The sequence below is a fragment of the Cavia porcellus genome, unplaced genomic scaffold, assembly GCF_034190915.1.
Source record: "Cavia porcellus strain 051 isolate PalLab524CR breed Dunkin Hartley unplaced genomic scaffold, mCavPor4.1 scaffold_40, whole genome shotgun sequence".
Classification (NCBI taxonomy): Eukaryota; Metazoa; Chordata; class Mammalia; order Rodentia; family Caviidae; genus Cavia; species Cavia porcellus.
The window spans coordinates 8,324,309-8,338,751 of record NW_026947523.1 but is presented as its reverse complement, the minus strand read 5'-3'; the positions used below and the strand labels follow the sequence as shown (position 1 = coordinate 8,338,751).

The 14,443-nt window shown below is 46.9% G+C and overlaps 1 protein-coding gene across 2 annotated transcripts in view; it reads left to right on the top strand.

The window, feature by feature from the left end:
- Grap2 (GRB2 related adaptor protein 2) overlaps positions 1 to 14,354 on the top strand; it is a 60,802-nt gene extending 46,448 nt beyond the window's left edge. For both annotated transcript variants that reach the window (XM_013152928.3, XM_003470511.5), the window contains 6 exons: positions 3,312 to 3,403; positions 6,349 to 6,468; positions 9,320 to 9,488; positions 11,323 to 11,544; positions 13,067 to 13,189; positions 13,963 to 14,354. In XM_013152928.3, the coding sequence (XP_013008382.2) occupies positions 3,312 to 3,403; positions 6,349 to 6,468; positions 9,320 to 9,488; positions 11,323 to 11,544; positions 13,067 to 13,189; positions 13,963 to 14,142 (906 nt within the window). In that variant the 3' untranslated portion in view covers positions 14,143 to 14,354. The remainder of the gene's footprint in view (positions 1 to 3,311; positions 3,404 to 6,348; positions 6,469 to 9,319; positions 9,489 to 11,322; positions 11,545 to 13,066; positions 13,190 to 13,962) is intronic.
- Positions 14,355 to 14,443: the final 89 nt, after the last annotated feature.

Sequence of the window (14,443 nt, the reverse complement as noted above, 5' to 3'; positions counted from 1 at the left end):
AAATGCTAACCAAGGCAGTGGACGGGAAATCCTGCCAAGTGATTCCATCTTTATTTTCCTGAGAGAAACATTTGGAAAGCCACGATCTCCACTCTTCATGTCCCAAACCTCCATACCGGTAGCTACACACAGCACCAGACTTACGCTGGAATCTGCCATTGAAATTTGCCAATCACTTAGAAAAATATCTCTTGACCCACTCCATTTCTACCTGTTTCAGTAATGCATCCAATTCTATCCCCTTTCTTCTGAAATAGTGACCCAAAAGCACTGAGTTAATCCTATATAATTAACTTCCTCAATACTTCAGATTTCTGCTGTGCCTCTAAAGAGCTGTAATTCCACCTAATTTTAAAAAAAAAGTTTTTCTAGCTGTACTTTTGGTCTTTCTCTTCCCACGTCTAACTTATTCTCAGGCCATGTAACCCAGAAAATTATTCTCCTAGGGAACATTTTAAGAAGCAAGATACAGCAATTTCAGTGCAAGCCTCTTGGGTTTAAACTGAACTCCTTGCTTGGGTTTAGGAGATGGATAAAGAGATAGCGAGAGCTGAATTAAGGGAGAGATGAGAGCAGGAAGGCACAAGGCTCTGGGCATGCAACAGCAGTCGGACCCCCCCCATACTTTACAGAAAACGAGGTGGTTTTTTGTTGTTATTGTTGTTGTTGTTTAAATACCTTGCCTTTTATACACCGCAAAAAGCCTGTCATTCAGCTCTCTGGAAACCCAATCTCAGGCAGACCAAGCACCAGGTGGTGGAGACAAATGGCCGGCATTAAGGGTAATCTGTTTCTTAAGCAGGTGGTTAGGTGAGTCTGAGCCATGATTACTAAAATTACAGCTGGTTCAGGTCAGCGAACAAGGATGAAGTGCGGTTAGTACTATAATAAGCCAATTTCCAAAGAAGGCCCCTTCTGTCTTTGCATTTGACATTTGCTACCTGGCCAAACACCACATTTGGGAGAAAGGAATTCCAAAGTTATGAACCCAGGAGCAGTGGCACGAGGGAAGTATTCACATGTTCTCAACTGAATGTGAGGCACTGCCGCTGCATTTCCTGGCTCTTCCTCTGACCTAGATATTCTGCTTCCCCGTCGCCCCGACAGCATGCACGTACCCACACGTTCTTAGTGAGACCAACAGTAGTCACACTGCATGTAAGAAGCTAGAAAGTTTTCTGTTCTCAGCAGTTCTCAAACTCAAATATGGGACACACTTTTATTTCCTCAGAACAAATGACGAATTCAAAACATACGTACATAATGCTTTAGAGAACTGTAAACCCTTCCAGTGTCCTTCAGAGCTGGAGTCCTCCCCCACAAGGATATCACAGTTGAGAGAATTATATTTTTAAAAAAAGAACATATGCTTTCAGGGACTTTCAGGTACCAGGACTTATTTGACCCTCATGTCAGCTCTGTGAGGTGTTGGGGGTTATTTTTTTCCCTGTTTTCCAGATGGCTAATTCACTTGTCCCGTGTCACACAGCTAGTGACAAAGCCAAGCTAGAAATGAGGTCTTCTCATCCACACTCAGCGCTCTCTGCTTCCTTCCATCGCAGGAGTGATCTTAGAACTAGGTCATCACTGCTTCTCTTCATAACTGCATGGAGCTCTCTGCAGTTCTCCTCCTAGCTTTTTCTCTGGGAGGAAGAAACCCCTGGGGCTCATGAATCTAAATCTACCCGCTCTTGGGTGAGCCTACACTCCTGGTCTCCAGGCCCCTCTCTCTCCTGAGTCCAGCACACACATCAGCGGCTCACTGGGCTTCTCTTCTTAGTTGGATTCCACTCTAAACCATCTGAGTACAATCTGAAGACCATGAGTCCTTCCAGCTCCTCCTCCTACTTTCTATTTCTGTAAAGCTCTCATCACCCACTCTGTCTCCTAAGCTATAAACCCAGAGTCCTCCCAGAATCTCCTTCTTCCTTGGCTCCCCAGAATGGTCACAAAATCCTGCCCATTTTGTTCTCTGATTCCTCTGAAATATGTCCTCACCTCCTCTAAGCTCTGGCCCCATCACCTCTTGTCCGAGGAGCTATGCCCAACTGCCTCTAGTTCCTCCCCTTGGTTACCCCACCTCCTGCCCCTCCATGCTCCGGTACAGACCTCTTAACGCCCTTCTCAATGCTATATCCCTGCTTTAAATCTTTTCATGGCTCCCCCTAAATTGTCAAAAGAAAATCCAAACTCTTCAAAGTGGGCCCAAAGCCCTGGGTGCTGCTAACTTCCCCTTCTTCTGCTCCTGGTTTCACAATCGAAACTCCAGCCATACTGAGGCACAGTTCTCAGAAGGCACCACCTTCGCTTGTGCCCTAGAAGTGGCTCCTTCACCGAATAACTTTGCCTGGGCAGGTGGCCTCTCTTCCAGGTAGTCTTTCCTGTGCATCTTCTGCTTTCCTCTCTATCTTAGTACTTTGAACCATTAAGGCTTTTTAGCTACAAGAAACAGAAGTGAAAAATGGCTTAAACAAGAAACAGTTGTTATTTTTTGAAGCCCAGAAGCAGAGGGGCCTCCTGGATGGTTAACACAGCGGCTCACTGGCATCGCCGAGGTTCTGCTGCCTTCCATCCTCATTAGAATTTTTGTTCAGATCCGTGTCACATACATTAGAAACGTTCTCTGTGGGGGTGGCAAATATTTTTCTTTTAACGGTGAATTTCGCTTTCTGAAATAGCTAGAGGCTGCCTAGAGCCAAGTGTGGTGAGTAATATGGGGATCCGAGGTAGGTGACAACTTGCAAGGTAACAGTCAGGATAGAACCATGTAGTAACAAAACAAAACTTTTGGTTTTACTGGCTCCAGAAGCAAGTTTACAAAAGGCATCCCAAGTATTTTGAATCTTGTCCCAACTAGTTGCAAAATGCAGTGTGAACGAAAACAGTTACTGTTTTCAAAGCTGGCCCACTTGGATGTCTAAATTTTAACCTATGTGCTGGAAAAAATTACATCTCTAAAAGTTTCCTGATTATGTGAAAGAGAAGAAAATCTCATTCTTGCTTCCCATCATCTTCCCAATTGAAGAACTGAAGGTGCTGCTAAGATCTGGAACAAAGAAATTCCCAAACAGAAGGAGAAAGGGATTCAGGAAAGTCCCTGAACGCTGCGTTTGGAAGGCCAAGCGCTGGTGGAGGGTCATGAGTGGGTGGCATTCCTCCCTTTCTGCTGAGGTACCTCCTGCAGCAGCCGTCCTTAAATATGTCCCCAAACAGTGTCCTCTAAGTCCGAGAGGATGTTCTTTGCTCTAGAGGCTCCTCCTCTTGCTTTCTGATATTTCCCTGCAGTGTCTTTGTCTCTTTGTCCTCCGTAGATCTTAAGTAACCAAGAGGAGTGGTTCAAGGCGGAGCTTGGGAGCCAGGAAGGATACGTGCCCAAAAATTTTATAGACATCCAGTTTCCTGAGTAAGTATTTCCAGCCCTGCTGAGATGGTTCTACCCACACACGCTCCCCTATTTTTTTCAGTCATCACTAAAATTATCCAGGCATACCCGTGTTACTGTCAAAACCCTGGTCTCTGGAGGTCCCCTCCAGAGGCTTCAGAACCACACAGCGGAAGGCCAGGGGTGGGCGGGAGATTTGCATTTCATTTCAGTCCCTTTTGAAGTTTATAGCATGCGCATGTGTCACCTACTTTGAGTTTTTATAGGTTCATAAATTAAAGTCACCTATCATGATCGCGATTGCAGAGTTCTTGAACGTTCCAAAGGGGGCGCTGTTGGCCACCCCACTTCCAAAGCCGCTGTGCAAGGCCCCTAGCCTTACCCTCCCCCCTAACCAGAGAAGGGCTTTCGGACACTCCCTCCTTCCTTAATGCAGGCTCACCCCAGCGAGAGAAGTCAGTAGAAGGAAGGAGGAAATTCCGTCCAGAAACAGGAAATGAAACACCGAGATTGGGTCTCCTTAGTCTCAAGAATTGACCACAAGGGTTAGATAAAGATCTAATCTTGTCTCAGAGCCAGGGGCCAGCCTAAAGAGCAAAAGTCTGTTAGGAAATCAGCATTGGTGCATGACTCCACAGAGGTAGAGCCCCGCTGTCAGTCACCCAGTCCTAAGCCAGAAGAACGACCACTGACCTTGAAGAGATCACCCCTTTGTACTTTCCCGGTGCCTCCAGCCCCTGCCCCCGCCTCCCTTGCACCCCTGGGTCTGTTTCCACGAACTCTGCACAGTGCAGCCCACCCACCAGAAGAGACCCGTCCTTCACCCTGCCTCTCTCCACCCCAGCCATATCCACCTCCCCTGCCACCGTGCTCAGACACTGCCTTCCTGCAGCTGTCTGGGACGCACTGTCCCTGCTTCTAGCAGAAATTCTCTCCTCTCTCCCACCTCCACTTTCTTTCCCTTTCTGCTGGATCTTTCCCACTAGCAAGTACACATGCCGCACTCCTCCCATCTTACCAAAAAAGAAAAAAAATCAACAAAGAAGAAACAATTCCCAGCCCTTTCCGACTCCCACTTCATTTCTTCCTAAGACTTGTTAGTGTGTGGTATTTCCAACTCCTCAACTCCTTTTCTCTCCGGAACACCTCAGCACGCCTCTAAACCTTCCCACCAAGGTCACGGTGAACTGCAAGTCTCGATGGCCCGTCCTTAGCTATCATCTCTGTGCGGCAGAACCTGGGGACCTCGCCTTCCTTCTGGAACCCGTTGTCATCTGGCTGGGGGCCACCTTCCTCCCTCCCTGCCCCGTGGTCTTCCCACCTCACTGGCTCCTTTGCTTCATCCTCCCCACTCTCCTTCAGGTTTAGAATATCCCCTCTCAGAGAGGTCTTTGTCATCATATTCTTTAAATGACCCCCCAGACCTCATGCCCTGCTCCCCCTCCTAGCTTTCATTTGTCCTGTGTGAATATCATCCTCTGGAGTACTGTGTATTTGATTATTCTGTTAATTTATTATGTATCCCCCCCCATATCAGTTCCCTAACAGTGGGGTGACTTGTCTGTTCTGCTCACCGGGGCTCAGAAGGTCTGACACAATGGTGGGTGTTCAACAAAAGCTGCTAAATGAGTAGTTTCGGAATGATAGAGACTATTAAAACTGGCCACTAATATATAGTATGTGGGCCTTTTTGAGAGTCTTGGAAAAAATCACTTATTCAATTCCAGTTCAAGAACAGATATATTTTCTAAAACCTCCTAACTGCCTGGTGTTACCTCTTGTGAAATGTTTTCTTTGAGCTCTGGCTGCTGTCATCCCAGTGCTTGGGAGGCTGAGGCAGAAGGATTGCAAGTTCAAGGCCAACCTGGGCTCCATAGTGAGCTCAAGGCCAGCGTGCTTTACATAATGAGATGTCTCAAAAAAAAAAAAAAAAAGACAGAAACAATGTATTGGGGGGGCACTTAGTGCAGCCACCTTGAAGCACTATGCTACTGCCCCACGTTTGCCCTCTGAGTGACTGCAAACACCTGTTTCGCTTTTCTGTGGTTGGGGGAAGTTTCTGACCTCCCGCCTGAAGGTTGTGGCCCTGCACAAGTGTTTGACTTTTTCACACTACCAGGCTGTGTGCAGCAACATTCCAGAGCCTGCTGCCCATTTTCCACTTTGGAAAATCCAGTCTCTTGTTTATTATTTTCCTTGGTAAAGCTGACTTTCAGCTTGGATGGGTATGTGTGTGTGTGTGTGTATGTATGTGTGTGCGCATGTGTGTGTGTCAGGAGCCCAAGGAATTGTCCACAAGAGAATCCAAAGGAGGTGCCTATATAGATGCACTCACCAACTGCTGCCAGTCTGAATCATCTCCAAGCCTGCATGTGACCCCCTGGGTGCCTCTGCACCCTCTGATCTGAACCCTGAGCAGAGTTCCCTCATACTCCACAAGGCCCAGGGAGCCGCAGAGTGTCATTCTCCCCCAGTGCTCCCTGGGGTGGTCTCTGGGCCACTAAAATCTTGGCCTGGAGTAAGGTCCCAAGTGCTCCCCAGCCAGCTGCCCAGGTGGCCTCAGTACCTACAGTGGCCCCTTCCTGCCTGTGCATCATCTGTCCTGTAGGTCTTTGCTATGCCTCACAGCTGTGTGGACAGGCAGCTGCTTCCCAAAGTGAGTCACTCCCCTACGGCCCTGTTTTGGTGCAGTGGCACGTTTGCATGATTCAAGTTTTCCAGAGTGTTCTCCTGTAGGGAAGGAACAAAGGAGGGCAAGTCAGGAGGAACACGCACGGGCTTTTGCACTATTAGAGCTATTGTTGAGTTTCAGAAAGCACCTGAATTCCCCACCCTACCCCCACCCCAGTTTATCTGCTCCCAACTGAACGAGTCCGCAGCCTCCCTGTGTTGGGTCACCCCTTCTCACTTTCCCCCTCAGCATCATGCATCTCATCAAGATCCTCTTGTCCTGTCTTCCCGGATAGGTGGTTTCACGAAGGCCTCTCCAGACACCAGGCAGAGAACTTACTTATGGGCAAGGAGGTTGGTTTCTTCATCATCCGGGCCAGCCAGAGCTCCCCAGGGGACTTCTCCATCTCCGTCAGGTACTGGCCACTCCCAACACCACCTTGATCCTTCCCAGCCTCTAACTGCCCAGACTGCTGAAGCCAGGAGGTGACTTCCCCAACATGCCCCAGTGATCAGAAGCATGGTGATTAAGGCAACCGAGCATGATGACATCTTATCGACTGTGCTGCTGCCCATTTCCTTCCCAGAACGTGCATCCATAACCCTTAGTATACTGGTTGATCTGTGTCCAAAAGCATACACACATACGTTCATCTGCTTCCCCTTCTCACCCAGGTGCTTCTGGGAGTGCAGGATTTTTATTTCCTTCCTCTTTGTGCTCATGACAGAGCCTGCCACAGTATAGATGATCAAGGCGTATGTGTGGAAGGGAGGAGGGGAGGAAATGAAAAGAGAGCTCCACTTGACCATTTCCATCCGGGGATTTAAATCTTAACCTTTTCTGTTACTACTGATACCCAGCTGCAGAAGGGTCAGAGAAAAGTAGAAATCCCAGCTCATTGCTGTTTGGTATTTGTGTAGCTGAATACAAAGCAAAGTGGATACCACACATTCTGGGGCAGAGAAACCGAGAACAACAGAGCGCAGCAGAGGAGGGCCCAGGTGGGGGGACTGTAACTGCAAAATGTCACTCCTGTGCCACACGAGGGAGGAAGTGACTCAGTCGAGGCACAGACATGACACAGCCCCAAACTGAGGCCCGAGGTCTGAACACAGTACATGAGGTCAGCATGTGAAGGATTGCAAGTCACACTTGGTGACCACACATGAAAGTAAAAGAAATAGAAGTGACAGCAGACAGGAAGTCCTGGCAACCTGTACAATTCATTGGCAGGAAATGCTGGTCTGGACAATTCAATGATATTAAAATGTGCAAAGCTTTACTGCTTCAAGCACAGAAATCCAACCTCAGATAATAAACTGTGACTATTTTACTATTTAATAAGAATGGATATTTTTTGAATATTGGGAAGAAGGTCTTACAAATAATGAAACCTTTCTGTCTCAGCCTCCTGACAGGCTTTAACAGCATGCATCATCTCTCACCTGGCTAGCCTGATCTCTTTAGCATTACCATTATTAATTTTCCTGAATTGAAACTCTCTTTTCTATACTTTGGGCGGTGGCAAGCATCGGCTTAATCCCCAAATGAAAATATCACAAAAGCTAAATGTATTAGTTCTTAATTAATGAAATTTTGCTCTGTTAGTAAACCTAAAACATCAAACTTGCTTTTTAAGGACCTCAGTTACTAACTGGACCGAGCAATTTGTTAGATTGACGGGCACCTCGTGTGCCTGTGGTTTGCATAGCTATGATCCTGACTTTTTCAGCAAGGGATTAAGGTTTATATTTTCTTGATTGAAATGAACTCTACAGAGCAGTCAGCATTGACTTCTGCCGAAGTCACCCTGGTGCTGAGGCACTGCAGCCTCTGGTTGTGTGATCATTACCATAATCTCTGTGTGTCTTCTGTAGAAACATAGTCCAAAGCAGAATCACTTGCATTTATTTTTATGTCTGCTTTCTGTCATGGGCTTGGTATTAGGGTGCATGGTAGTTCTATTACTTAGTACTTGCCAAGGAAACTGTAGGCTTTGGGATCCGGAGCCCTGCATTTATGCACACCCTTTTTTGTGTGACGTGAAGGATTTGAGTCAATGGTCATTCTCTGCCCATAGAGCCCAGATCATCCATTGTTGAAGCTTATGAAAGTGAAGGAGTTAATGTTTCACTTTCTGCCTTCTGTGACTAGGAGATGTGGATGAAATGGTGTATCTTTAGATATAAATGTACATCAGTTTGTTTGTTTGGCTTGGTTTTTTTTGTACCGGGAATCCAACTCAGGACCTTGGGCTTGCCAGGCAGGTGGGCATGCCGCTGAGCTATATCCCCAGTACATATGTATATCTGTCTGAAAAATAAAATTTATGTCCAAGAGAGAATGACTTAGTGTCAAAGACAAGCCAATAAGCCCAGTTCCCCCTTTCTAGATGGATAAAATCCAATTTCCCTGGTACAAATGTGTTCTATCATTTGATTTCAGACTGCTATCAGAAGGTGCTGACCAAAAAGAAATTAGCATGTCTACACAGGATGACAGGGCAAGCCGAGCAGACTGGAATCAGAGAGCCACGGTTTTTGCCTCATCTCTGCCAGTCTCTCACAATGCCCTTGACCGAGCCCTTGCACCTCTCTGAGTTCCAACAACTAAGGTTAACCAGTCTCCACTGTCTTTCCCAATTCAAGTCTACAATTCCGTATAATGCCTTTTTCCCGACCAAATATCAAAATGTTTTATAATCTTATTTGTGCAACATAGAAACTAAGATCAAGAAATCTTCTTTCTGTAGAGAGACATGCGTCTTCCTTAGGGAAGAGTGGCTTCTTAGTGGCCAGGGCCAGCTTATGGGCTTTGAGAACACAATGCAAAGTAAGGTCTTAATAAAAAATTTTAAAAAGATAATAGGGGCTTTAAAATCCCTCCAACTGCCAAGTCTATAGTACAGGACCCAGGTGTTTCCATGTTTCAAATAAATGTTATCCAAAAGTCTTTGATGTTTTGGTCTTTAAGGCATTTGGAATATTTTTTTTTCTGGTAAATGTTGGCTCCACTTTCCAAGAGAGATTCCAGCTCATCTGATTACCTTCTGCTAGTGTAAAAATCCCTGTCCTGTAGCCAGAGTCTCAAGTAGTCCCTCCCACAAACCTCCTGCTAAAGCTTGGCTAGACCAGCAGTGATGGGCAAAGTATCCACATCTACATCTCCTGCCCAAAGAGAACTCTGCCATCCCTGGTGCAAACAGCCTTGGAGGCAGAGTCATTGCTAGTGTGTAACGTGCAGCTTGGATTTGCCTTGATCTCTAGACACGAGGATGATGTTCAGCACTTCAAGGTCATGCGAGACAACAAGGGTAATTACTTCCTGTGGACTGAGAAGTTCCCATCGCTAAATAAACTGGTGGACTACTACAGGACAAATTCCATCTCCAAACAGAAGCAGATCTTCCTGAGGGACAGAATCCGTGAAGATAAGGTATGCTAGTGGCCCAGCAATCAATCTTGACCTAGAGATTTCAGGCAGTGCAAATTCCTACATAAATCACCAAGAAAATGCATTTGACCAGCAAATCTGCTGAGTATTCCCAAAGGCTGGATAACTCTGAGGTCAGGTCTCATTTTTAATCCTGGTTTCATACTTTCTGGCTATGACACTTTGGAAGGTTCTCTGATCCTTAATTTCCCATCCATAAAACGGGGATAAAAGTACGTCTATCTCACAGGAAGTTAGGAGGGTAAGAGAGTATAATATACCCCACCTTCTCCATCATCTCCAATCATTGCAACTATTGCATAATATTTGCTCTCATCAGAGTATTATTATTTTGCTATTCTTAGACATTGCCACATAACCATTTGTAGTCCCCAGCTCAGGAACTGCTCAAGGATGGAATCAAGGGTACAAACAGGGATGTGAGAGTCAGCCAAGGGTCAGGACCACGGTGGAGCTTTGTGACCACCTTAGGTTGGGACCAGTGGGACATTGGAGGGGAAAACCAGTCCTGGAAATCTTGCTCTTGGAATTGTTGGTAGTTCCCAAAAAGAAGTTGGAAGGGGAAAAAGAAAAAGAAATGCATCAGTTAAATACTGATTCAATCAGTAACTACCTATACTACTTATTCAAGTGAAGAAACCTTCTTGAGTATCAGTTTTCTCATAGATATAATAGAGAGAACAATAATAATCTCCTTCACTGGGCTCTTGCAGAGGTTAAATATAACATAGCCACAACCCTACCACAGAATCTGGTTCACAGTAGGCAGCTAGGAAATGGTAATCTGCCTCCTGTAGGTGAATATCCACGCATGTGTGCACACACACAATATAAAAACTATTTCTAAAAGGAGAAAACATGCCATAAGAGACAAGTATTATAGGAAGAAGCCTTGATTAGAATAGCAGAAGTCCTAGGAATAGGTTATTTGAAGAGCTTTGGTGGGGAGAAGAAAACCCTCCCTTCCAAACCACCAGCTGTTTTAAACACTGAGAAATTACAATTGAAGGAGGAAAGGACATCTCCACCCAGTGCACACAGAAGTTCAGAAAGGGAAACAAAGGCCAACAAAAGTTTGTGAATTATTTTAAACAGGAAATGGACAGAGGTATTAACCTACTGGGATGTGCTTTTAGAGATAAGAGAGGCAATAGAGAATTGCATTAAACTGGGTTAAGTGAGTTAATATTTGTAAAGTGCTGGCATGAACATAAAGCCTGAGGCTTTATGTAATTATTTGTTAAATAAAAATAACAATAAGATATTTCTGATTCCCCAGTTGTTTCAGTAGGAAGTAGAAAGACCCTGCTCCTTCCCAACACGCCCAGTGGCAACCTTGGTTTCCATGGTGCTGCCAGAATGTTGCTGTTGGGGTCTCTGTCACCAGGCTATAAATGACAGCTCAAAATCACACAAAGTCAACAGCAGAGCTTATCTGGAGGGCAGGATGTCTAGCAGTGTAGCAACGTGATAAGAAGGGGTAGCATTGTGTCAGTAAATGGGATATTTAAGCTTGATTACACAGAGAAAAACAAAACCACTAGAAATGTACTAAATGTGTCCTGCATGGAAAGAGTATCTCTCAACCAGAGTATCTCTCAACCGGAACTCCCAAAACTAGGAAAAATCTGAAAATGCAGAGGCCATTTTGGACAATGTAGAGGTCCCAATCAGTGATTCTTTGAGCTATCCCACCCTCATCGTTTGCAAAGCTCTTACCTACCAGGGTGGTGAGCAAAATCTAGAAGCTGCCACAAGACTGAGGAGATGTGTGGGGAGGACGGATCGGCGTCATAGACTCCATTCTCTCTCCCAGGGTCACCGGGGCAACAGTTTGGACAGGAGGTCTCAGGGAGGCCCACATCTCGGCGGAGAAGTGGGGGAAGAAGTTCGGCCTTCTATGAACCGGAAGCTGTCAGACCATCCACCTCCGCCTCCCTCCCAGAGCCACCAGCACCAGCAGCTGCCCCAGCACTTCACCCCGGGGCCACAGCCACTCCCCCAGCAGCGCTACCTGCAACACCAGCATTTTAACCAGGTATCTGGAAGGAAAGAAGTGGTCCCTGGTGAGTTGGGAAGGAGGATCTGCCCTCCCCGAAGCTCATGGGAGGAGAGCGAGGTCTCAGGCCTGGCTGGGTCTCTTGGAGTCTCGCAGAGTTCATGAAGGAGATTCTGCAGCCCGCTCCCCTCCAAGATGGCCAAAATATGGAAAGTGCCCTTGGCAAAGAGATCTCTGTGAACTAAGTGGGTCCTTGCCTAAATACACACACACACACACACACACACACACACACACACACAAACACACACACACACACTATCTCTCTCTCTCTCTCTCTCTCTCTCTCTCTCTTTCTCTCTCTCTCTCTCTCTGAGGGCTCAGTGAATAGTTGCTTCATTTTCCTATCAGTGGAACTCCATACCTGTGTATGCCCCTTAACCCATCTGGCTGTGAAGATCTATAAGCAGAAAAGAAAAAGAGGATTAGTACCTGCACTGGAGCCTTGCTTATTTATTTACCTCTTGCAAGTTCCAGATGGGATTTCAGGTGGCTTACTGAGATGGACAATACAGCCTGATAACATCATTCCTACATTCCTTAGCAGGGCATGCATAGTCTTTTGTGAGCTGCCTGCATCTACTCCCCCAGCCTCATCTGCGGCCACCTGCTCCCTCCATACACACACACACACACACACACACACACACACGCACACACACACACATCTCAGCAGCACCGGCCACCTTTTGTTCCCTGAATGGCTCACTGCCTTTCTTCCTTGTCTCTGGCTTTTTATAAGCTGTTGCCTCTGCCTGAAGGGTCCTTGCCTGACCAGTCCTCCCCTTCAAACACGCTGTATGTGTGTGTGTTTCTGGGATTGAATGCAGGGCCTTTGCCCTGAGCTTCTTTTATACTTTTGTGTATTTTGAGACAAGATCTCAAAAAGCTATTAAATTGCCCAGGCTGAGCTTGAACTTTCCAGCCTCCTTCCTCAGCCTCCTAGAGTACTGGACTTGCCCCAGCCAGTCACCTTCACCTCTGCAGCTGGAGTTCAGGTACCACATTCTCTCTGAAGCCTGCCCTGATTTACCCAGGCAGACCACTCCACCTCTGACTGCTCGTGGGCACTTTCTCGTGCATTGTAGCCCCTTCAAAGGAAGCTGCCTGGGGGAAGAGGACTTCTCTTTCTAGCAATACAGCCCCAGTGGCTGGCCCAATGCCATAGGCTAAGTGCCTCGTAAATATTTCTTTTTTTAATATCAGAAAAAAGAACTTATACACTGATTGCATGCCTATGACACGAGAGCATGAGACTCCCTTTAGTAAATTTTTTTTTTGTACTGGGGATCAAACTCATGACCTTGCACTTGCCAGCCAGGCATTTATGCCACTGAGCTAAATCCCTGGCTCCAATATTTCTTAATTAAATAAATTAAGCCCCGGTCATCTCTGTCTTGCTCCTCCCTCCCTTCTTCATCAGCCAGGGCTTATGCAGGAGGGGGGGATGTAGGAGACGCCCCTGAAAGTAGGGTGATGAATCCCTGTCATGTGTCTCTAGGACCGCCGTGGATGCAGCCTGGACATAAACGACGGGCACTGTGGCATGGGTATGAGCAGCGAGATGAGCGCAGCTCTCATGCACCGGAGACACACAGACCCAGTCCAGCTCCAAGTGGCAGGGGTAAGTGGGCCGCATGAGCTGGGAGCAGGGAGCCCGCCAGGCTGTTGTTCTCAGTTTGGCTGTCAGCCTGGCCCTGCTCTCATATATCTTGTGTCTGGTTCTGGCAACGGGAGATTGGTGGCCTTTATCCTTGTCATCCATCTTGACTAGGGACTTGATCAAACTAAACTCAGAGGAGGTTCTTTCGGGAATGTTGCCATTCTGTGTGTCACCTGAAGAAAATAAAAATAGCACCTTTGATGAAGTTAGTAGGTCTCAAGGATTCCCTTGAGGCCCTAGAGGGAAATATTTCTGTCTGTAAAATGTCTCAATCCTGGGCTGGGGAGGTAGCTCAGTGGTAGAGCTCTTGCCTAGCATACAAAAGCCCTGGCTTTGGTCCCTAGCATAGCGTGTACACAACGAAAGCCCTGGGTCTTAAAAATCAAGCTGAGAGCTGAGAATTGTGGCAAATGCCTATAATCTCAGCATTCTGGGAGTCTGAGGCAGGAGAGCCTCAAGTTTGAGCCCAACCTGGACAAATTTAGCAACTTGATGAGATACTGTCTTGGCACAAAAAATAAAAAAAGATCTCTCAGTGTAGCTCAGTGGGTTCAATCCCCAGTATTGTAATAAAGAAAAAAGCAGCAGCAGCCAGGGAATTCTGGCAGCCTCATGCTCAGGTCATGCATGCAGGTGTAAGGGGAGCCTCAGAGGTCCTCTATGTCACAGTGGCAGCCCAAAGCCCCACCGGGCCAGCTGCAGCTCAGGAAACCATCTTTGTGTCTTCCTCACAGCGCGTGCGGTGGGCCCGAGCTCTGTACGACTTTGAAGCCCTGGAGGACGACGAGCTGGGATTCCGCACTGGAGAGGTGGTCGAGGTCCTAGACAGCTCCAACCCCTGCTGGTGGACCGGCTTCCTGAACAACAAACTGGGCCTCTTTCCGGCCAACTACGTGGCACCCATGATGAGATGAACCATTTGGGGACGGGGGCTTTTGTCCCGTCAGAGAGGGAGCAAAGAACAAGAGCTGGACTACATAACTACGTATCCATGAGAGAGCACATGGGTGTGCGTGTGTATGTGTGCCGTGTCTGAACAGCATCTATAAGTATGCCTATGTATGTACACAGTTTACAATAGTATTTATTGGCAGTGAAGTTGGTTAATGAATTGATCTGAAAGGGACACAGGTGGAGAATGATACTGACTTCTTTGTTGGCTCCTCCCAGGGGTGTGCAGAGGGGGAAGCAGGACACACAGGCAGGGGGATGACA